This window comes from Pezoporus flaviventris, unplaced genomic scaffold, assembly GCF_033815535.1.
Source record: "Pezoporus flaviventris isolate CSIRO_AGI_PZ_B2104156 unplaced genomic scaffold, CSIRO_AGI_Pfla_v1 ptg000069l, whole genome shotgun sequence".
Lineage (NCBI taxonomy): Eukaryota > Metazoa > Chordata > Aves > Psittaciformes > Psittacidae > Pezoporus > Pezoporus flaviventris.
In genome coordinates, this window is record NW_026892617.1 from 2,303,911 (window position 1) to 2,325,948 (window position 22,038).

A 22,038-nucleotide genomic window follows, 5' to 3' on the forward strand; every position below is an offset into this window, starting at 1 on the left:
TACTGCTGGTGCTGAGAAGCAGGGCTTTGGAGGAGGGGTGCTTGCCACGAGAGGGTGCTCATGCAGCTGGATGCGATGCTGGACTCACTGTGCATGGCAAGGAAACAGCCTCCTGCCTGCACGTCTTGCAGCAGCCCATGGCCCCACAGAAGCCACCTCCCTGCAGTGATCTGGGTGATGGGTTTGCCCCTTCCTTGGACGGGCTCCTGCCTGCCCGGGAGCATTGCAGCACGACTGCTCGATGCCTTCATGAGCTCAGAGGAGCTCCAGCCTCACAGAACTATCCCTCTGCTCTGGGTCTGATGGCCCCCCCAGCTCCCACCAACATGGGGACGGTTCCTGCCCGCTGCAGCACTGACACTGTCACTGGCTCTTGTGCAAGAAGTGTTTCGGCTGCTCTCCAGAGCTGCATCCTGAAACACACCACGCATCCTATGGGAAAAGGGGCCTGGCTTGGAGCTCCTGGAGGAGCACGGGGTTGTGCTGTGCCATGCTGGGACCAAGCCCCTGGCCGTGGCAGACAGTGGTCCCAAGGCAGCCAAGCCCTGAGCCATCCCCAGCACGCATCACCTCTGCTCTGCCCCAGCCCGATCCTAGCAGCGATCGGCCGCCCTGGTTGTAAATCTTGGTGCCTGGCTCTGCAAACCCCCAGCACAGCCCCTTCTTGTGATGAATAGCGATAATTAAATTCATATCAAGCCACAGAGAAACATCACCGGGCAGCACGGCAATAAAAGCCATCGTTGAGACACTGACAGCCCAAGAGGGATGAGCGGGCAATGCACTGCAGCCCCAGGAGGCTCTGCTGATTTACAGGGGGTGAATCAGCTCATCCCCATGCACTCAGGAAGCACTGAGGGTGGTCACAAGCATCTATTCCTCCCACCTGCTGCGCACTGGTGTGCAGGGTGGTGAGCACAGCTCTGAGCCCAGATGGGTATCTGGCCAAGGAGCAGCCGTGAGCCAGCCCCGCAGCCAGCCCGGCATGTTCAGGACACGTCTGTGCCCATCTTGAGACCTGTGCAGAGTCATGGCATGCCAGGACCAGCCTGCCCACCGAGAGCCTCCAGCAAGGCTTTCACACCAACACCTCCTTTACCTCATTGGCCTGGTGCCACCCCAAGCACCCTGTGGGCATCTGGCTGCGACATCCCATCCCCTGCCCAGGCAGCACCACGTTTCCCCATCCTAGAGGCTATTCTCCAAGGCTCCACCTGAGGAACACGAGGACACCACCATTTCCATGAAGCAAAGGTCTCGGGTCCACCCGGGGAAAAAGCCCTGGCAAAGTGCAGCTGCGATTGTCCTTGGTGGTGTTTGCAGGGAACACAGCAGGGGCATGCACTGCACCCTGCAGTCACCCTGCAGTACTGGAGCATCTCTCAGATCCCTGGCAATGGCTCCATGACACCCGCAAAGGGCTCTCATTAACAGGATATAATGGGCAGTGAAAATAATTGATGATCCTCTCATAGCAATCGATTCTCTGTCTCCCATAATGGGGCTCTGCTCATGCGTTAAGGGGTTATTGCTTTTCCCTGCTGAGTGCAGACCAGGTTGAGTGCAGAGCCAGCCCTGTCCCATGGGAGGAAGAGGAAGGAGGGATTCCCCCAGGGTCATGAGCTCCTCCTGGGAGCTGGGAGCAGGAGGGTTTGGGTGATGCTGGAGGAAGCATCTCTGCAGAAACGGTTCATCAAAAGAGGACCCTGAACTTTAGGAAAGGCAGCTTCCAGCTCTTTAAGGAGTTCATCAATAGCATCCCCTGGGAAACTGCCCTCAGGGACAAGGGAGCAGAACTCAGCTGGCAGATCTTTAAGGATGCTTTCCACAGAGCATAAGAGGTCACAATCCCCAGGTGTAAAATCAAGTAAGGAAGGCAAGAGGCCAGCATGGTCAGCAACTCTGCAGATACACGGTGCATGCATCATCCCAGGAGACATTTCAGGCCAGACTCAATGTGGTTCTGAGCAACCTGATCTGGTTGTAGATGTCCCTGCTCATTGCAGGGGGGGGGGGGGGGCTGGACTAAATGACCTTCGAGGGTCCCTTCCAACCAAACTGTCCTGTGATTCCATGGCTGAGTAGAGACCCGCTGGTCAAACTAAAGGGCAACAAAGAAATGCACAGGCAGGGGAAGCAGAGACAGGTATCCTGGGAAGAGTACAGGGACACTGCCCGGTTGTGGAGCTGGGGTCTGGGAGGCCAAGGCTGGAGCTGAACTTGGCAAGGGATGCAAAGAATAACAAGAGGGGTTCCTACAGGTATGTAGTGACAGGACAAGGGGTAACGGGTTAAAACTTAAACAGGGGAAGTTCAGATTGGATATAAGGAGGAAATTGTTTCCTGTGAGGGTGCTGAGGCACTGAATGGGTTACCCAGGGAGGTTGTGAATGCTCCATCCCTGGCAGTGTTCAAGGCCAGGTTGGACAGAGCCTTGGGTGAGATGGTTTAGTGTGAGGTGTCCCTGCCCATGGCAGGGGGGCTGGAACTGGATGATCTTAAGGTCCTTTCCAACCCGAACTGTTCTATGATTCCATGTCAGAGCCTCTGTGGGAGTGCAGGTGGGGCTGTGGGCAGCATCATTCCCATTCTCACCTGCAGCCAGAAGGTGGATGGCACAAGCCACCCCACTGCTTCTCCCTGGCCCTGGCCCAGCCAGCGCAGGCATCCCCTGCCTCCTGCCCAGCCAGACCGGCCTTTCCCGGCAGCTTCCCTCTCTTTCCCGGCCCCCTCTGCTGGGAAGAGCATCGGCTCCGGCCACTTGGCCAGAGCTGCACGCTCAGCACAGCCCAAAGCTCCTGCGACAACGGAATAAACTCCCCAGGCCAAGGGGGAGCCGGGCAGGGACTCAGATCCCCTCCTCATGCTTGTCACATGAAGGAGCTCTGTGGCCAGGCTCTCCCTCGCACGGGGAAGGGGATTGGGGCACATTGTGGGGAGGATTAGCTTGTTTCAGGAGGCTGGGAGCCTTCTCCCTGCCTGCCTTGACCCTCATTGTACCACAGGCATCACAGCAGCAGCTTCCTGCCCTGCCCCAGAAAGGGGAAGCGGGCCCAGGGCACCCAAAGGGTGCACTTGGAGAAGTACCAGAGAGGAGATGGGTGGAGGATGCACCAGCACCGGGGCAGAGGCAGCAGCAGCAGCTCCACAACCCCGGCCACTGCATCCGCACTGGGTCACCCAGCGAGCTCGCCCCACAACCCCTACACCAGGGAAGGAGGGCAGCCTGTAACCTGGCTGCCTCCAGCTACCCCTGCCTCTGGGCAGGAGCTGGCAGCAGTTCCCAGCCGGCAGCGAGCGTCTGCTCCTCCGGGACCCCCCCCCCCCCCCCGGGCTGCTGCTGAGCACTTCTGGCCCGCAGGCTCAGATGTTTGGGCAAACAAAGCGCACGGGAATTAGCTCCCAAGTATTTCCTCATTTCCAGCCGCTATGAGGAGAATTTGATTTGGCTCCCCCCAGGAGGAAAGCAGGCGGGACACAGAGAGGAAATCCGTGCAAAACTCAGGGCTGGAGTCACAAGCAGCGGGGGATGCCCAGCGATGCCTGCGCTGCTGCCACCAGGACCTCTTGGCTTGGGAAGTGGGGAAACACATTCCAGCACGCTTTCTATGGCCTCTTGCAGTGCTATTGTCCCAGCAGTTCCCAGCCGGCTCTGGGCAAGCAGCCACAGAATCCCAGACTGGTTGAGGTTGGAAAGCACCTTAAAGCTCACCCCATTCCAACTCCACATGCCATGGGCAGGGACCCCTTCCACTAGAGCAGCTTGCTCCAAGCCCCTGTGTCCAACCTGGCCTTGAGCACTGCCAGGGATGGGGCAGCCACAGCTTCCCTGGGCACCCTGTGCCAGCGCCTCAGCACCCTCACAGGGAAGAGCTTCTGCCTAAGAGCTCATCTCAGTCTCCCCTCTGGCAGGTTAAAGCCATTCCCCTTGGCCTGTCCCTACATCCCTTGTCCCAAGCCCCTCTCCAGCTTTCCTGCAGCCCCTTCAGGCACTGGAGCTGCTCTCAGGTCTCCCCTTCAGGAGCCTTCTCTTCTCCAGGCTGCCCCAGCCCAGCTCTCTCAGCCGGGCTCCAGAGCAGAGCTGCTCCAGCCTTCCCTCTTCATCCCCAGGCTCCTGTCCATAGGGTGCCCTGGGACACAGGATCTTGCAGAGCAAGGCACCAAGGGCTGGCTGATTTGAGCCTGCAGCCCTTCTCCCCCGCAAAAGCCAGATCTCTCACCAGTCACACCACACCCCATGGCTTATTTTAAGCTCCGGCATTTCAAGCAGGTAACAAACAGCAAGGCACCACTCTCCTTACTTCCCAGTGCCACAGATACCTTTGCTTGCAGCAATACTGTGACTAAATATAGCCCTGCTCCTTCTGGGAGCTGAACCATGAGAGAAACGGGGCAAAACCAGCCCAAGCCCTGCCAGGCTGCCGTGGGAGGAGAGGTGCTGCAGGGCAGAGTCCAGAGCAAGCAGCACCAACCCCAGCACGGCACCACAAGGGCCCGGCTCTGCCCTTACAAGCAGCGCAATTATAATTACACAGCTTTAGACTGAGTCACTTTATGGCCTAATGCAGGGCAAAAGTTTTTCTTTCAGCTCCTACACACATCCACACCCTTCTCTTTCACCTGCACTTGCACAGCAGTGGATCCTAGGAGCAGGGCCACAGCGGGTCCCAGAGCTGGCGGTGGCACCCAGCTCCAAACAGCACAAACAGCTCCAAACAGCACAGGGCAGGGAGAGCATCCTTAGAAAACAACTGAGGATTTACTACTGCCATGTTCCCAGCTAACCCAGTCCAAGCAGCAGGAAGTAATTTTAATGGGGGGTTTCCTCCCCTTTGAAAAGGGGTTGGCATCCTGCAGCAGTATGGCAATGCCTGTGTCACTTCCAGTGGTACCAGGAGGCTGGGTACCAGCAGAGGAGAGGCTGGGTCTGAGCACAGCTCCTCTCAATGCCAACCCTAAACACATCTCCTTTGGCACAAAAGTGTGATCTCAGGAAAGAAGTTTAACACTTGATGAGTAAATTGTAAAAAACAAGTTTATTTGAAAAAACTCAGCCTCTTATATGGTTTCTGATCAACATTTGCTAGACCTCGAGAGCCATAAACCTGCTCCACGTACAATGAGATATCTTCCAACACTAAAAAATAAAAAATAAATACATACAAATTCTTTCCTCCCCACTACGTGTCCTAGATGTGAGTGGTTGGGCATCCACTGCCTTAAGATCTCAGTTGAACAGAAGCGAGTAAAAGAGGTTTCTCTAAAGAGATAAAAGAGCAAAAGCAGAAGGCCTGTCTCAGGGATGTACCATCTCCACCCACCTCACCCAGCCCCTCCGCTCTGCCCATAATCAGGCACCAGAACACCCATCTGGGTGGGACTGATCACAGGGATGCTGTAGTGGAAACCCACCCCACAGAGGGACAGGGCAGCACAGTCCTGCAAACAGGACCAAAGCTGGCACCACCATGTTCACATCACCCAGCATCAGGCTGAGAAAAGGCACCAGCAGTGCAGAGCTGGGGGACAGTGGGGGACCTCAACCCTCCCCACAGAGGGCTTAGGCCCAGGGTCCAGGTCACAGGGGCTGCCACAGCCCCAGAGCAGACACAGCTGCTTAATACGAACCGCAATCAACCTTCTCCAACCCAAATATCCCATGAGAGAACAGCCACAACAAGAGGGATTTTAAAGAACTACAGTAGCTAACGTGTATTCAAAACATACCTAAAGACCACCTACAGAACCAAGAGGCACCAGGCACAGGGGATCAGACCACCCTGCCCCATGCCCAGTCTCCCCTCCGCAGGACCTGCAGTAAGAAGCGTGTGAAGCAGTATTCATCCAGGGCTGGCCCTGAAGCCCATCGTGCTTCAACAAATCCAGTATCCTGCTTTTTTATGGCTTTTTAACAAAACTCCAAACACACCACCACCACCCCCCCACACCACCACCCCCCCAAACAGAATACAGAGCTAAAGCACATTTTAGACTTAAGGCTCCTCCAGATTCAGCTAGATATGAAGACTGTAAGGCACGTATTAGTACATTCATGTTACTGTTAAAAAGCCAAACTATAAAAAGCCTCCCCCTACCCCTTCCTGCCACCCCCCCCCCCCCCAAAACAAGGATACTGCATAAGTGTAGCCCTGTTGAACCTTTGTTGAACACAGATGGAAAGAGAACTCAGAGCCTGGTTAAAAAATGAACACCTGGTTTAAACACTTCTCACGGCTGCCCAGCGCCAGCGGAGCAGTGCCCCAGCCGCTGCACCAGGGCAGCAGCACTTCCCCGACACCCCGGGATTGAGACCTGTCCCTCACATGTGGCTCTCCTCCTCTTTGACGCCATCCTCCCCACTCTTCTGAGGCAAGGGAGCCACATCGTTGTTTGCCTCTTTCTGCTTCCCAGCCTCGTCGATGTTGGTCTCCTCCTCCTTCCCTTCGTGCTTCGCCTTGCTCGCCTTCTGCTCCTTTGCCACCAGCCGGTAGTTGATGCCCATCCCAATGAAGAGGTAGATCCCAGAGACGATGAGGATGACCCCGCAGGCCCAGTATGTGTACTTGTAATCACCATACATGTCGTTGAGCTTCCCTGAGGGACAGAGAGGGGACAGCTTAGTGAGATACCCCCCAGAACAGCTCCAGGTTGAGGAGATGCTCCCAAGAACAGCCCAAGCCCATCACCCTCTGCTTCAGAGCTCTATTCATAGAATGGTTTGGAAGGAACCTTAAAACTCATCCAGTTCCAACCCCTGCCACAGGCAGGGGCACCTTCCACTAGAGCAGCTTGCTCCAAGCCCCTGTGTCCAACCTGGCCTTGAGCACTGCCAGGGATGGGGCAGCCACAGCTTCTCTGGGCAATCTGGGCCAGCGCCTCAGCACCCTCACAGGTAAGGCCCCTGCTCCCCTACCCTGTGCCCGGGGCTCAGACCCCACCTCCTGAGCTATCCTTCAGATGCTGAGGTGGTCCAGGGCCAGTGCTCACCCCCCTCATCCCTGCCCCAGTGCTGAGGGCTGCCCATGGCTCGAGGAGACCCACCACCATGCAGCAAGGCCAGACAGGACAGGCACACCACACCCTACCTAGCAGAGGGGGTCCCAGAAGCACAGGGCAGCACTCCACAATGGTCACCAAGCCAACGGCGCTGGAGAACCGCTGTGCTCCCACCAGGTCCATCAGGGTCTCAAACAGGACTGAGCTCAGCCAGCCAAAGGCAAAGCCAAAGAAGCCAGCATAAATACAGAAGCCAGCATAGGTGGTGGACATGGGGGCCAAGAGGTGGCACACCCCGTTGTAAATCACGGCGATGGCGAAGAAATACTGGATTCTGGGTCTGACCCACTTGGTGTTGGCCATTAGTCCCATGGAAGGTCTGGCCACCATGTCTACGAAGGCCAGGATGGAGAGCAGGAAGGCTGCAGACTCATTACTGATCTTTTTGCTCTTTGCATAATTGCTGAGGAAGACCAAGGGAGCGAACAGCCCGAAGAACATCACCACGTTGCCCGAGAGATAGAGCAGGAAGCCCCTGTGCTTGAACAGGGTCAGGTCCAAGAACTTGTTGATCGTCTGCAGAAGCGAGCTCTTCTGTTCCTTGGTCTTCCCACCGATGAGGTCTGTGCTGGTGTCACCAGCCTTCCCAGCTTCCTGCAGCGCCTCCTTAGTGACCTCTTTCTTCAGCTGGTCTGGCTTGGGGCCGATGGGCCGCATCAGGGATCCAGCAACACAACAGTTCAGCAAGAGACCTCCGAGGACGAGGAAACTGCCACGCCAGCCAAAGATGCCAAAGAAGAGCTGGTTCAAGGGTGCCATGGTGGAGAGGAACACGGGGCTGCCTGCCATCGCCAGCCCATTGGCTAGGGGCCGCTTCTTGTAGAAGTACTTGCCAATCATGGTTAAGGCTGGGTTCAAGTTAAATGCAAGTCCAAGGCCTGAAAGGAGAGGAGAAATAAGGGGCTTGGAGCCTGATCATCCCCACAAGCCAGCAACACCAGCAGAAAGGAGGGCTTTGGTTCTGGGGGGTTCCACAGCTCCATTTTGGCTGTATTAACACCCCAATTGCATGAGCAGCACTCATTCCTGCTGCTGAACTGGGGGGGAGACACCAGGGCAGCAGCAAAACCACACACAGGAATTGGGAAGCCACAACCACCCTGGCTCATGACAAACGTTAAGTGGCATGGCACAACCCTAACCTGGGGCAGTAACAACACACGCTCTCTACAGTCTATACCAAACACCAGTCTCACGTACAGTCATTGGCACAGTCTCCCCATGTTACATCACCAGAGCCATCTCTTATTAGAATATATAACAGGAATTGGGATTTATGCCAATTCATCACAGATATTCCCTAATAACTTACTGGGTTTAAACTGCTCCTCTTGCTGCCTCAGAGGAGAGCTTACCTCCATTGCAGCCCCATTAGGGCAGAGCCATCACTTACCTCCTACAACCCCAATGCAGAAGTAGAGCTCCTCCACCGTGTTGCAGAAGGAGGCTGCGATCAACCCGGTCCCAGAAAGTAAGCCACCTACGATCACGACAGGCCGACTGCCATACTTGTTCACCAGAATGCTGCTGATGGGACCTGGGGAGTGAAAGAGATGCTAAGGGATGAGCTATCTTCACACGAGGCATGCACGCAAGCACACTTCGCACAGTGATGTTTCACGCTTCACCTAGCGAGGGAATTGGGGTAAGGGGAAAGAACAGGAGGTTCAGAGGCAGCTGTTGAGAAGAGGGACATCTGGTTAGAGCACAGAAAGCTGAGAGTTTTCTGAGCAAGCTGCCATCTGTGAGCTAAAGCAGGAGCTGCCTGGGCACCAGCTGCCCTCAGGGACAGGGGTTTGGGATAGGGTAAAGTCACCTGCCCTATGCAGTGCACTGAGCTGGGGGGCTCTGCTCTGCCTATGGCCACATGCCCACCACAGGCTGGAGCCTCAGCAGAAAAGCAAGTGCATAACAACTGCCCATCTCTAGAGAGAGCTTTCTGGATCAAAACCAAAGCTGGTAGGCAGCAGCTTCGATGGGTACAGGCAGAGCTCCCCAAGGGCTCACAGAGGAGTAGCCACCCCAGAGAGTCCCAGGGAGAAGGGGTGCTTCTGTTTTCACTGCTACCCCTAAGGCAGAAAAACCCAATTGCTCTGCACACCCACCTTTTAAGTGCTTCATTATCAGGAGCTTTAATCCAAAGCAAACAGTGATTAGATACTGCAAAGCTTGCTCTACAGATACTAAAACATATTTAAATAAACTGAATGAACACCCATCGAATATTAACAGACCTAGTTTTGCCATTAACAGATAGCAAGGTTGTCAACATGTTATTCATGGGTCCTCAGATGCTACTTGACCTTCTTGCCCAGTTTAAACAAAGCCTGGGGAAGGTTACAGAAGCCCACGGCCAGCACAGTGCCTACAAGCTAGCCAGAGCAGCCTGTGACAGTGACACCAACCTGATGGCACCAGCAGTTGGGAAGGGGCCACAGTCTCATGTGAGGCAACAGCAGCGTTTGGGGGGCTGCCACATCACCCCAAGCCTCAGAGAGCACTCTGCTCTTTGCAAAACCCGGACCTTGAACTCAGCAAATGTGATCCCCTGAACAGAGTCTAAAGGCAGCAGTGGCCTTTCCTCCTGGAAATCCAGGCCAGAGCAGCAGTTCCAAGGGCAAGGGAACAGGAAGCCACTGAGGGTAGCAATGTGTTCTCTGGTGGCAGCAATGTGTGCTCTGGGGGCGATTCCCTCAGAGCCCTCTTTTTTAATTAAAAGAAAAAAGTAATTCCCAGCCACATGAAGCATTTTGGACCAAATGTTACAGATCTGCCTTGATTATTCATGCTGTGAATTAAAAAAAAAAAAAAAACCAACCCCAAAAATCTATTAAGTAACACAACAGAGTCCTTCCTAATCCCAACGTGGAGCTGGGAAAAGGGCATTGGAGACAATCACATCCCCATACCCTGATGGTGACTGTGTGGGGCTGCAGGACATGCTGCTCCACCACCCCCAGCCGTGCCCAGGACAGAAGCTACCCCAGGCTTCAAGATACCATCAGCTCACAAGGTTTTGCCACAGCATGAGCGACATTTCTTGCCTCTAAGCAAGAGCACAGCTCCCACAGGAAGGTGCCTGGGGGAGGATGAGGAGAATGGGATGCACACAGGGACTGCTCCAATGCAATTCAGACCCTGCAAAGGGTCTGGGCTAATGGCTGCAGGAGCTCTGGAATGACTGACTCGGGGAACAGAACGCTCCCATGCTCCAGAAGCTGGGAGATGCACATGGGCAGGTCTGGGATACCTTCAGCATCCCTGCCATCAGGTGATGGGCAAGCAAGTTCAAGATGGGCAAACTGCTGAGATTTAATGGCAACATTAAACATTCCACCCAGGCTGGATGGGGCTTAGAGCAGCCTGGTCTAGTGGAACTGGATGAGCTTTAAGGTCCATCCCAACCAAAATCATTCTGTGATTCTACGATTTCAATGGGAGCAGGGCAGTGTTAGCATGGAAGAAGAGGGACAAGGGGCTGAAGGAGGGAGCTCTCACCCCATCCACCAGGCAACTCCAGGCAGTGCCACCCCAGGGTGCCCCAGGGAACCAGCTCTGAGCTATTAGGAGAGGAGGAACTGCCCAGACTGAGTCTCATTAAGGCAGTTACACGGTTTACAAGCTTGTTATAACATCGGAGCAGGGAAATGTGCTGGTCGCTTCACTAGCTGAGCGAGGACAAAGCAGAGCCTGTTCCCCCAGAGGAAAAGCCTCGTGCTTGGCCGGGTGCTGACGTCAGCCACTTTGGATGCACAAATGCAGGGAGGGCACAGGCTGCTTGCCAGGCACGGATGGCACTGGGACGAGCTCCAATGTGCCTCTGAAGTGGACACAAGTCAGCTCCCATTTCGGATTGCTTTCAGCTGAGCAACCTGGTGAAAAGCTGTGTTTGCTGGCGGGTTAGAGACCAGCAGCACATCATCCCTCAGGAGCACTCCACCTGCTCCTCACTGGTTATAAAGACAAGGATAAAGCACAGCCTGGGGATTAAAAAGCTCCAAGAAGCAGTTTCTGAAGGATGGGGGAGGGAAGCCGCCTCAGTTTAAGTAGTTTTGCTTTATTCTGCTCATGTCTCTATTTCCAGTGCACATTGCCACCCTCAAACAGCACAAGCTGCCTATGGCACTGCTGGGGGGGGGCAAGAAAGAGAAGGCAGCGCAAGGTTTTAGTGCACTCCAGAGCACAGCTGAGCCATCAGAGCTGACCAGAGACTGGGGACAGATCCCCAGATACAGCTGTTTGCTGAATTCAAATAAATAAATAGAAAAATCAAGGTCTTATCTCAAAGACACCCTGCGAGCAGGGCTCCTGCACATGGCACAGCAGCTCCCCTGGCCCTTGAGCAGGCGCTGGAAGCAGACAGTGTCTGCAGCACGCTGTAACAAGGACAAGGGCAGAATTACACAAGTTGTAATTCCCCGGAAAGATTTTACTTACAGCTTTGCAGAGGACAGATTAACCTGGTTTTTTGAATTCTGGGCATTAAATGGAACTTTTTGAGCAACCTTCTTAAGAGAAACTTGCTAAGGGAAGTTTTGGTCTCACATAAGGAGAGAATTCCAGCTTCTAGCAAAGTTCTGTTGTTGTCACTACAGCAAGGTGCAAATCAGACCCAGCAGAAGAACCACATCCTGTACTACAACACACAAGAACATGTACTCCTGCCTCGAGTCCACTTACCTCCTCCATACATAACGGCCAGCATGATGGAGGAAATCCATGAGACTTTGCTGCTGGACGCATTGAAGATGACCTCAATCTCTTTGAAGAACACGGTGATGGATTTGGGGAAGGCATAAGAAAACCCAATGGAGATGAAGGCTCCGACAACCACAGCCCATCCCCATCCTCCTTCAGGAGGGGTGTATCCCACAGGGCCTCCGGTAGCCGGTGGCATCTTGAACCAAGCTGGCAATGACTCAGTCGGGGTTCAAAGATCTGCAAAGGACAAAGTATTACCTCAGTTGAAAGCAGATGGCTGCATCCCACACCCTGGCATCCAAGAGCAAGGCCTGACCCCTGCTCACAAGGTTGGCACAACACCAGTGCCCAGGACCACCTCCTGGAGAGCTGATCTGATAGGTGAGCACTGGCGGCTCACCAGCACACCAGACTCATAAGACCAGCCCAATACACATGCTCAGATTGCAGCTGGCCTTTAAGAGCGCTGGCTAGCAGGTATTTATAAGCAACAAATGTAAGACATGATACCGTGTCCTAAGCCAAAAAGGGCAGGGCACATCCTTGCCACCAGCAGGCAGTGAAGCAGGAAGGGCTACCAGTGGCAGCAGGTCAAGCAGGGCAACAGCCAGACTCACTTGGGGCTCTGCTGCCCAGAACAGAGCCCTTGCAGCATCTCCAGGAGCGTGACCCCAGCACCACTCTGAAGCACTGCAAAACCTCAGGAAGCCCCAGGCCATCCAGAGCAGGAGCAGAGCACACACGTTATTAAATGCCCAGGGAAATAAATCCACATGCAGAGACGGGACACCTCCACTTCTGCAAAAGTGCACCCGCTAACATGAAGGTCATGGGCAGTGGCTAAACTTAGCCTGAGCAGTAATCAGGAAAGGCTCCCATATGCTGCCAACATTGCCCAGGGAGGGAAAATGGGTGCAACCAGAGCAGCCTCGGCAAAGCCCAGAACCCCCTGATCCAGCTACAGCCAAACTCTCCTCCCCTACCAAAAAGCACCCCAGCATCAAAAACAATTCACCTTAAAAGCTCAAAACCAGAAGGGATTAGAAAATAAATGGGAAAATGTCTTCCAGGCGTGCTGAAATGTAGAATCTTCTCAAGGAGGCTGGGCAGGTAGAGGATGATTCGGAGCAGTTCAGAGACCTGCAGGGTCAGGGTGCTGCTGCACTCGCTCCCTGTCCTGCAGCTGCTGCATGGCTGGATCGTGCCCTGGAACTGTGGCTGCTCAAAAAGTCGGGCTGCTTCAGGCAGCAGAGAGCAGCACAAGCCACCCCAGCGAGGAAACGCAACCAGAACAGCTGCTCACAAGCCTGGTTTGCAGTATGCAAAGCACCAGCAATCACTATAGTCCCCAGAAATCACATCCCCCCAAGCCCCAGATTTTGGAAGATGCTTTCTGATGTCCCATGACCCTCCCTGGCTTCACAGCCAGAAACCCCACTGCCCACATTGACCACCACCAGCCTCCTTTGCCAGAGCCCCCCTGATGCTCTGCAGTTCTCTGCCCTGCTGCCCCGGTGCCCACTTGAACAAAAAGCCACCTTGGAACAGGAGAGCTCTCTCCAAAGCACCCCCAAGTCACACCAGACACAGCACCAACTTCAAAGCAGCGGGCTGGCTCAGGGAGGCACAGCCTCCTATTTATAGCACACATCATTCAGGTTCACAGCGATTACCATCTCGTCAACTACTGCTGCCATGCCAGCGTCTACCTGGCACGTCCCCTCATGCCCTCGGTACATCACACAGTACTCCAGCACCCGCCTTGTTCTCACTTGCTCCGTGTCACCTCGGTGCACATCCAGGTATCCCAGCTGAAGCCGGTGGCCCAGAGCCACAGGGAGCCCCTGTTCCTACCTGCCACTGGGCACACAGGCAGCAGTTACCTGATACAGCACCGGGTTTCCAGAGCCACCCGACACCCGGACACGCTCTCAAGCCATACCTCAGACTCACCGTGGGCAAGAGGAAGCAAAGCACACGAGGCTGGTTTCCGTAAGCTGCTAAGACTGGTTTAGCCTGACCCAGACACCGATTTTCCTGCATCTCGGCCAGTGCGACACATGACCATCACCCCAGAGATCTGACTCCAACAAAGGAATCATTTATAAGACGCTGCCACGGGCACGTCCACGGCTGAACTCTGCCCATGAGCCAGAGGAGCAGATTTCCTCTCGGGCTTCTGGGGATCATGGCAAGCTGAATCCACACCATCCAGGTCCAGCTGCAGGCAGAGCCCGGAGCCAGCACTTACCTGCAGGCACCAGCATCCAGGGAGAAGAGTGCCAGGCTCCACGAAGGCTCACCAGAAACCTATGGGGAGCAGCCCACTCACCTCCCAGGCTCTTGCTGGAAAGCTGCTGTGAACCCCGAGTTCTGCTCAGCACCACTTCCCCCATGGGCTGTGCCCTGGACTTTGTGGCCATGTCTTGCTTTGAGTAACACTGAGCTTTCAGTGAGCTTTAAAACACTGATTTCTGAAATCATTAAGAGCTGAAACTACCAGATGCTGGCAACAAAATCCTACAAGCAAGGAACACAATCGTGATAGCACTAAAACTACTGGCAATAAAACCTCTCCAGATCAAAAGCTGGGGGACGCTGATGAGGTGTTGGGGATTTTTCCCTTTTGCTCCCAAGTCACACCCCTAGGTTTCATTTAATTCTTCCACCATTCCTGAGGAGCTCAACTGCACCAAAATGACTGCGGCTCTTTGTTCCTTCCCTGCATTCCTCCTCCTGCGGGTCCTCAGGTGGCATCTCTCTCTCCAAAAGACAAGACTCTTGCGCGGGTTAGACATGACCTCTCTTGCATCGCTGAGACACAAGGAAAAAGCCATGAACTAAGCAAGGCTTGAGACCATGAAGCAAGATTCCCAAAGCCTGACGCCAGAGGGTTTACATGAGGAGCTCTGCATGCCACAACATTTTTCCCTGACTCATTGAAAAGCTTTAATAAGAAAGGCCAGTTTTAGAAAGCTCTTCCTTCGACCGCATTAAGGCTTCTTACCGATTTCCTCCTTGCCCTCACACACAAGTTTCAACCCAGAGAGGGAAAAAAAAACCAAGAAAAGGCAGATGTAACGCAGCCAATTCAATTGGAAAACTTCCCTCCCCTTTACAAAAGGGAAAAAAAAAAAACAACAAAAAACCACCCAGAACAGAGTTATGACACTTGCAGGCTCTGTTTTGGAAGAGCTGCAACGTGTAAGACGTGTTTGGAAGTCAAATTCACAGCTGCCAGGCAGCCAGCTACAGTTTGCCCTATTAGGAAATAAAATCACCACATTTGCAGTAATTAAGAGCAAGTAATGACTGCGAGTATCACATCTGCTCCCCGTGAGTGTCCTGACTAAGCCACAGGAATGGGTAGCCTACAGCAACCCTCCTCTGCACAGCCCTGGCCAGAGCGGGAATGGAGGCTTTGAGGCAATGAGGACTGTGTCATCTCAAAAGGGATCCCACACAAGACCAAAACCCTTTCCATCTCCCTCTGCAGCAGCACCGCTTGCCTCTTCCAGAGGGGCCTGGAATAGGAAGATTCAGACTTTTAGTTATACAGCCTGTGGCAAAGGGCTGTGTTTTTAAAAGCCCCAGGCTGGCAGGGCTCCAAAGCAGACAGACAGAGGCTCACATTTATAAAAGCCCTGCAAATGCCATCAAATATTTCCCAGGTAACCCCTTTATGCAAGCCTCCTCCTCCAGGTCTGAGGGAGAGGGATATCTGCTGCCCATGCAAGCCATGGCCAGGCACCACACACCTCAGCCACCATTAAGCCTCCTTCGGGCACCATTTGGGCTTCCCTCGTGCCTTAGGCAGCTGGACCAGCCTTCAGCCACTTCATACGTGAACCAAGACACCCAGACCAGGCAGGACAGGCACAAAGACCCCATTCCCTGAGGGGGCTTCCACCTCGAGCCCCTGGCAGAGGGGAGGGATGCTCCCCAGAGCCTGCACCACCGGCCCTATCCCAAAACATTCTCCGCATGAGAGCCTGACACATCTCTACCTCTCCCCATCTCAACTTCCCAAATCGAGGCTCTTCCAGCGCTCAGCACTTGGTGGGAGATGACAGGGATATGAAAACCCCCTTTGTGAGGAGCCAGCGGCCCCTGAGCAACCCTTGTGGCCCCTGTAACGGAACCGAGCTCTCGCAGCCACTGCCGAGGAAAAGGAGGCGCTGGCGATCCCGAGCTGCTTGCAGCCAGCAACGCTTTCCAGCTTCGAATCTGGTCAGAAGCGAGACGAAACAGAGATTGTGAGGCGCTAACGAAACACCACTTGCACCCATTTTAAGCGGGTTTACAGCATTAAGCACGGAGCTGTAATTCCAGCGGCACCCACCGCCGGGCTTTAACCTGGCGGCACATGGCCTACGTGACTCCTCAGGGCTCCGCACCAAAGACAATGGCCGATTGAGGGCCGGGGTGAGGCGAGGGCAGCGGCGAGGGCAGCGGCGAGGGCAGCGGCGAGGGCAGCGGCGAGGGCAGCGGCGAGGGCAGCGGCGAGGGCAGCGGCGAGGGCAGCGGCGAGGGCAGCGGCGAGGGCAGCGGCGAGGGCAGCGGCGAGGGCAGCGGCGAGGGCAGCGGCGAGGGCAGCGGCGAGGGCAGCGGCGAGGGCAGCGGCGAGGGCAGCGGCGAGGGCAGCGGCGAGGGCAGCGGCGAGGGCAGCGGCGAGGGCAGCGGCGAGGGCAGCGGCGAGGGCAGCGGCGAGGGCAGCGGCGAGGGCAGCGGCGAGGGCAGCGGCGAGGGCAGCGGCGAGGGCAGCGGCGAGGGCAGCGGCGAGGGCAGCGGCCCAGCCCAGCAGCAACTCTCCCAGCCCGGACACCCAGCGCAGCCTCCAACGTGCCCCGGTGTGCCGGCCCGGTGAGGTGAGCTAAGCCGGGCACACAGACAGGCTGACGCCACGGGGCACAGCGGCTGTACTGGCACAGCACCATCCAGAGCGCGAGCCCCAGCCTGCAGAGGCATGGAGCAGCCTAAACGAGGCCAAAGGCCATCCCTGGACACCCAGCACACAGAGCCCCAGCCAGAGCTTGTGAGCTGCAAAAGGCCACAAGCCACCTTGGGAAGGATTGAGATGGGTTTGTCGGGAGCTTTGAGGGGAAAAACCTTCCCAAACAGAAAGACAGATACCAGACAAGCTCTCATCCGGGGCTGCCATGCCCAGCTATTAGCAACAGGGATGCTCAGCCTGTCTGAGCAAGGACCAAGCATCTAACTGGTTTGGGAAAGGGTGAAGTCAAGCCTAAGCAAGCTATCAACAAGTTCAAAGGCAAAAGCTTGGCTTATTTGTTATGCATTATTATATTATTATTGGGCTTTTGTGAGACAGCCCCCCCCCCCCCGCATCCAGCTCTGGGGCCTCAAACATAAGAAGGACGTGGAGCTGTTGGAGCAAGTCCAGAGGAGGCCAGAGATGATCAGAGCAGCTCTGCTCTGGAGACAGCTTTGCTGGCAAGTTTCACAGGCAGGTTCGAACAGACTCACCCAAAGGGCACAAAGAGCCATCCCTTCAGCTCAGGGGTACCAGGGATGGAGCAAAGGCACTGTTGGTGGATACAGCCCCATACTCATGCTCCCATCCCTCAGTGAAGGGCTTCCCACAGCACTCCAACTCCAAGCACAGGCCATGCTCTGCCAGGGAGCAGAGCTGATCCTCCCAGCAGCAGCAGGAACACTCCTGGGACATCCCGTGCCCGCCAGGAAATCCTCAGAATGAGAAAAATGTGGTACCCAATAACATCGGCATTCCTCCACCAGACACCAGCCAGCTAAGGCTGCTGGGGGCTCCAAAACCCCGCAAAGTCACTCAAAACGCATGTGCCACCCTCTTCCCTGGAGACAGGAGCATGAGCTGCCTTTGCACGCAGCCATCTCCACATTACTGCTTCCTCAGAGCCCCCAAACCAGGTTTGAGGCATGGGAGCCTCACCCAGGACCCAGCAGCAGGCAGGTCCTCACTGTTTCAGGAATTAACCAACAGCCCCACACGAATTTGTTTCAGCTACAGCACAACTCCACCGCAGCAGCTTTAAGGGCACATTTAGAAGTGAGTCAGACAGGCATCACTGGTGAGAAGCTCTTACTTCCATCGAGTTCCTGCTATAGGCTGATTCCACAGAAGGAAATAGGAAAAGCCATAAAAGTGAAACAATGAGATTAGCACTAGGGTGTTTAATGAGATGCAACTCGCCTCCCTTAGCCTACGTGCAGCTTTTCAACTCCTCATAAAGGATACCTAAATTAGTAGCGTGCAAGTCACCGGGTACTTTCCACTTTGGCTGCCAGGTAAATCAGGCCAATTGTGCGAGATAAGCCAATAGCACATGTAGCCATTCGCACCTTTGTCAGGAATCACCTCCCATAAAGGGAGGAGGATACTTCACACCTTCCCCCAAGGGCCAGGACCAGCACAGGCACCCCTATGACTTTGGGGTAGGGAGGCTTGCCAAACACTTATCTGTCATTAAGAAATCCATTACCCCAGTGATCAACACTGAGAAAGCCCCTTCTCACCAAGCAACCCCAGTTGCTCCTCTCCCCAAATGCAGAGCCCCACTCTGCCCCCAGCACACCCCAGTTATGCCACGCATCGTCCCAGTTCTCAGCCCTGCTCCTTTCCCTCCAGACAGAGCCAAAAAACTCTCAAAGAGACCCAGGAGAATCAGCCAGCACTAAATTACCTCACTTAGCATCAAAATAGGATGCTTGTGCACCACAAAAAGGCTTACGGCTCACAGAAAAGCACAAAAACACCGTCATTAGATTCCAGGTTTCTTGTCACGCTACTAAGAAATCCCATCTTTCTTCCTCAGAAGAAACTGAAAGCCTTGCGAACATGAGCAACCCTTGCACAAAGGGGTTGCTTTAAGGTTGGTTATTTTGGGGTGGTGCTGTGCAGAAGGGGCTCTGCAGCTTTTCGGCAACTTGTTGTCAGAGGGGAGGACAGAAATCCCACCTCTCCCACCCACTGCAGGTCCAGGTCCTCCACACTTTCCCTCCGAGCCTCCTCTTCAGGCTCATCCTCTTTCTCAGGTCAACTTCCAAACTCGCCAGCGCTGCTTGCCCTTTCGGGTGGCATTTGCACACCGGTGGCCCACGGGATCCTGGGGCTACCGAACTCCAGCCGGCGACCACCGGGCTCCATCAAGAGCGGTCCTCGGTGCGATGCCCAGCACCCGCACGGGGCAGGGATGCGATGCGTGGGGCCGCAAGCTTCAGGAGCGATGCAACAGGTACCGCTCCCGCTTCCCCGCTGCGACCACCGCGAGTCCTTGTCCCATCGCATCCGGCCTCATCGCGGGCGCCCCCTCCGCCACCACCGATCCCGGCGGCCGGTAACGCCGCAGGCAGGACCGCAGCGATTGACCCACCGGGAGACCTGGAGCACTTGCGTGGGGCGCGGGTCGCCCGGAGGGAAGGGGAAGCCCCTTCCGGCCTCCCCCACGAGGCTCCCGGGGAACCGCAGCCTCCCTCCCCGGTGCCCCCCGCCTCTCACCGGCTGCCGCACACGCCTTCCTGTCCCCCGCACCCCCCGCTATCGGGCACCGGGCCGGAGAGGTGAGGACCGCCCCCCCCCCCCCCGCTCCCGGAGGCAAAGCATCCCCTCTTCATTCCCAAGGCCACCCGGGACCCCCGAAGCTACCGCCCGCTCCCGCGACCCACTGAGGGAGGACACCGGCACGAGAGCGCGGGGCCACGGCCGGGGGTCCGAGGCTATGGGACCGTCCCCGCGGGACCCTCACCCGTGCGGCTGTGCCGAAGCAAGAACAAAGCACGAGCTCCCCGTACTCACCGGGGTAGCGGGGAGGGGGAAGGCCCGGAGCCGCGGCCCCCGGCACAGCCCTGACCCACCGAACCCGGCGGTGAGCCCGGGGCTGCGGAGCTCCCGGTGTCCCCCGCACCGTCCCCACGCTCCCGCCATGTCCCGTCCCGCCGCCCGCCACGTGGAGCCGCCGCCGCCAGCCCTACCTGCGCGTGCCGCCGCCGGCCGAGTGCCGCCACCCCCGCCCCCCCCGCCGCTCTTAAGGGGCCGCGCCGCGGAGGGCGGGGAACCGGGGAACGGCACCGATGGGCGAGCACCGCCCCCCGCCGTGAGCCACGTGCGCGTCGCCCCGCCAGAGCCGGGCGGGCCTGCGTGTGTTCCGTGACCCCCTCCCGGTTCCGGGCCTCCCCATCCCCGTCACAAGGACACCCCCCACACACACACACACCCCTTCTCCCCGCTCCTGCCGCCGCATGGCCCCGGGAGCTGCGGCAGGGCCCGGCCGAGCCGTGCGCCCCGGCACGTACCGCCCCGCGGGGGGGAGAGGCGGCGGAGGCCGAGGCCCGGGCTGGCGGCGGGGAGCGCGGTGTCAGAGAACCGGAGGATCAAGGAGGCTGGAAAAGCGCTTTCAGCTCATCCGGTCCAACCTCTGTACCGGCACTGCCAAGGCCACCGCTGCCCCGTGGCACTGAGGGGGTGTGAGCGCTGCAGGGACGGTGACTGCAGCCCTGCCCTGGGCAGCCTGTTCCAATGCCTGAGCACCCTCTGGGGCAGGAATTGTTCCTCAGCTCCATCTAAACCTGCCCTGGGGCAGCTTGAGGCCGTTTCCTCTTGTCCCATCCCTTGTTCCTTGGGAGCAGACACCGACCCCCACCCCACTACAACCTCCTGCCAGGTTTGCGGCCGCCCCGCCGGGAGGCCCCGCATGGATGCGGCTGGGACTGTGCACGGTGCGGCAGCATCTCAGGGACTTCCCTTTGCGGGTGGGTGACTCCTCCGGGTGCGCCAGGCGTGGGGAGGAGCGGGCTGTCCCCCTGTGCCCTGCCCGAGGCCCCGCGTCGCTGCCGGTGGAAAACGCAGTGAAGCATCCTCGTTAAAGCCACCGGCTGCGGTGCTGTACGTGAGCACCGCGGAACCTCTGCGCGTTGCCAGCCTGAGCTGGCTTTCCACGGAGGCAGTGACGTGCGCTGCCTGTGGGGGATGTTTCTGGTGTTGCTGTGATTGTTTCAGGCGGAGCGAGGCCCGTGCAGCCTCTCCTGCAGTTGCCTCGAGCTGGATGTTGTCGGCATCCCATTCGTGCCGCTCACCGTTCCGTTCTGTGTCAAAAAACGGGCCTGGGCTCGCTGTGCTCGGTACCTGCGTGTGCGGGAGAGGCCCTTGCGTCCCAAGTAGATCCTTGTGTCCCCATCCTCACTCTCTAGAGGGAAAACTGCCTGTGGCACCCGTGCCCAGTGTTCTTCATTCCCATGAATGCTGCACAAAAGGGCTGTTACCTGTAAATGTTTTCCTTGAGTTGCCATTTCCCACTGCCTAATGATGCTAATTGTCTTCTGGGCCAAGAGGGCTGGAGCAGCTCTGCTCTGGAGCCAGGCTGAGAGAGCTGAGCTGGGTCAGCCTGGACAAGAGAAGGCTCCTGAAGGGGAGACCTGAGAGCAGCTCCAGTGCCTGAAGGGGCTGCAGGAAAGCTGGAGAGGGGCTTGGGACAAGGGATGTAGGGACAGGCCAAGGGGAATGGCTTTAACCTGCCAGAGGGGAGACTGAGCTGAGCTCTTAGGCAGAAGCTCTTCCCTGTGAGGGTGCTGAGGCGCTGGCACAGGGTGCCCAGAGAAGCTGTGGCTGCCCCATCCCTGGCAGTGTTCAAGGTCAGGTTGGACACAGGGGCTTGGAGCAAGCTGCTCTAGTGGAAGGGGTCCCTGCCCGTGGCAGGAGTTGGAGCTGGAGGAGCTTTAAGGTCCCTCCCAACCCAAACAGTCTGGGATTCATTCTGTGAGTCTGTGTTTAAAGTTCTACTTTATTTTAGTGTCAAAAGCACTGTGGTGCTGTTCAGCTCAGAGCCCCGAGAGGGGAGGAAAGGCAAAAGCAGTCACACTGCACAGATGGAACTGGAGCAGCCGCAGAGGCTCAAGCCCTTCCCCTCAAAGGCAAGCACCTCTCCTCACATCACAGGAGCGTGTTCATGGCTGTGCTCTGTGCATGTCAGGGCACCTTACGGGCCAGGTGCACTCAAGGGAAGACCAGGGACTACAAGAAACTCCTTCACCCACTTCTGAGGCAAGATACCATAAACCAAAGGGAGTGGGTGGGAGCTTTGCTTGATACCTCTGTTTCTGTGCGACTTCACAGGGAGAGCTCTGCGCCCTGTTTTGCTTATACAACAAGATGAATAATAACTTAAAGGGGCAAGTTTGGGTCGCTGAGATTTCACAGAATCCCAGCCTGGTTTGGGTTGGAAGGGACCTTAAAGCTCATCCAGTTCCAACCCCTACCATGGGCAGAGACCTTCCACTAGAGCAGCT

At 56.5% G+C, this 22,038-nt stretch overlaps 1 protein-coding gene across 3 annotated transcripts; it reads right to left on the reverse strand.

The window, feature by feature from the left end:
• Nucleotides 1-5,017: 5,017 nt before the first annotated feature.
• On the reverse strand, nt 5,018-19,818 carry SLC16A1 (solute carrier family 16 member 1). Of its 3 annotated transcripts, none has more exons than XM_061471977.1 (5): nt 19,729-19,818; nt 11,737-11,994; nt 8,450-8,593; nt 7,086-7,934; nt 5,018-6,594 (listed from the first exon to the last, which is right to left on the reverse strand). In XM_061471977.1, the coding sequence occupies exons 2-5, from the start codon at nt 11,951-11,953 to the stop codon at nt 6,320-6,322; spliced, it is 1,485 nt and encodes a 494-aa protein (XP_061327961.1). In that variant the 5' UTR covers nt 11,954-11,994; nt 19,729-19,818; the 3' UTR covers nt 5,018-6,319. The 3 variants fall into 3 exon arrangements, with proteins under 3 accessions (XP_061327961.1, XP_061327960.1, XP_061327962.1); XM_061471976.1 differs by lacking the exon at nt 19,729-19,818 and adding an exon at nt 18,716-18,981; XM_061471978.1 differs by lacking the exons at nt 11,737-11,994; nt 19,729-19,818 and adding an exon at nt 9,162-9,302.
• Nucleotides 19,819-22,038: the final 2,220 nt, after the last annotated feature.

Coding starts and splice junctions, on each gene's coding strand:
- SLC16A1 (XM_061471977.1), bottom strand. CDS start 11,953: ATGCCACCGGCTACCGGAGGCCCTGTGGGATACACCCCTCCTGAAGGA. Junction 8,594..11,736: donor GGCCGTTATGTATGGAGGAG/GTAAGTGGACTC, acceptor TTCACTCCCCAG/GTCCCATCAGCAGCATTCTG. Junction 7,935..8,449: donor CTGCATTGGGGTTGTAGGAG/GTAAGTGATGGC, acceptor CTCTCCTTTCAG/GCCTTGGACTTGCATTTAAC.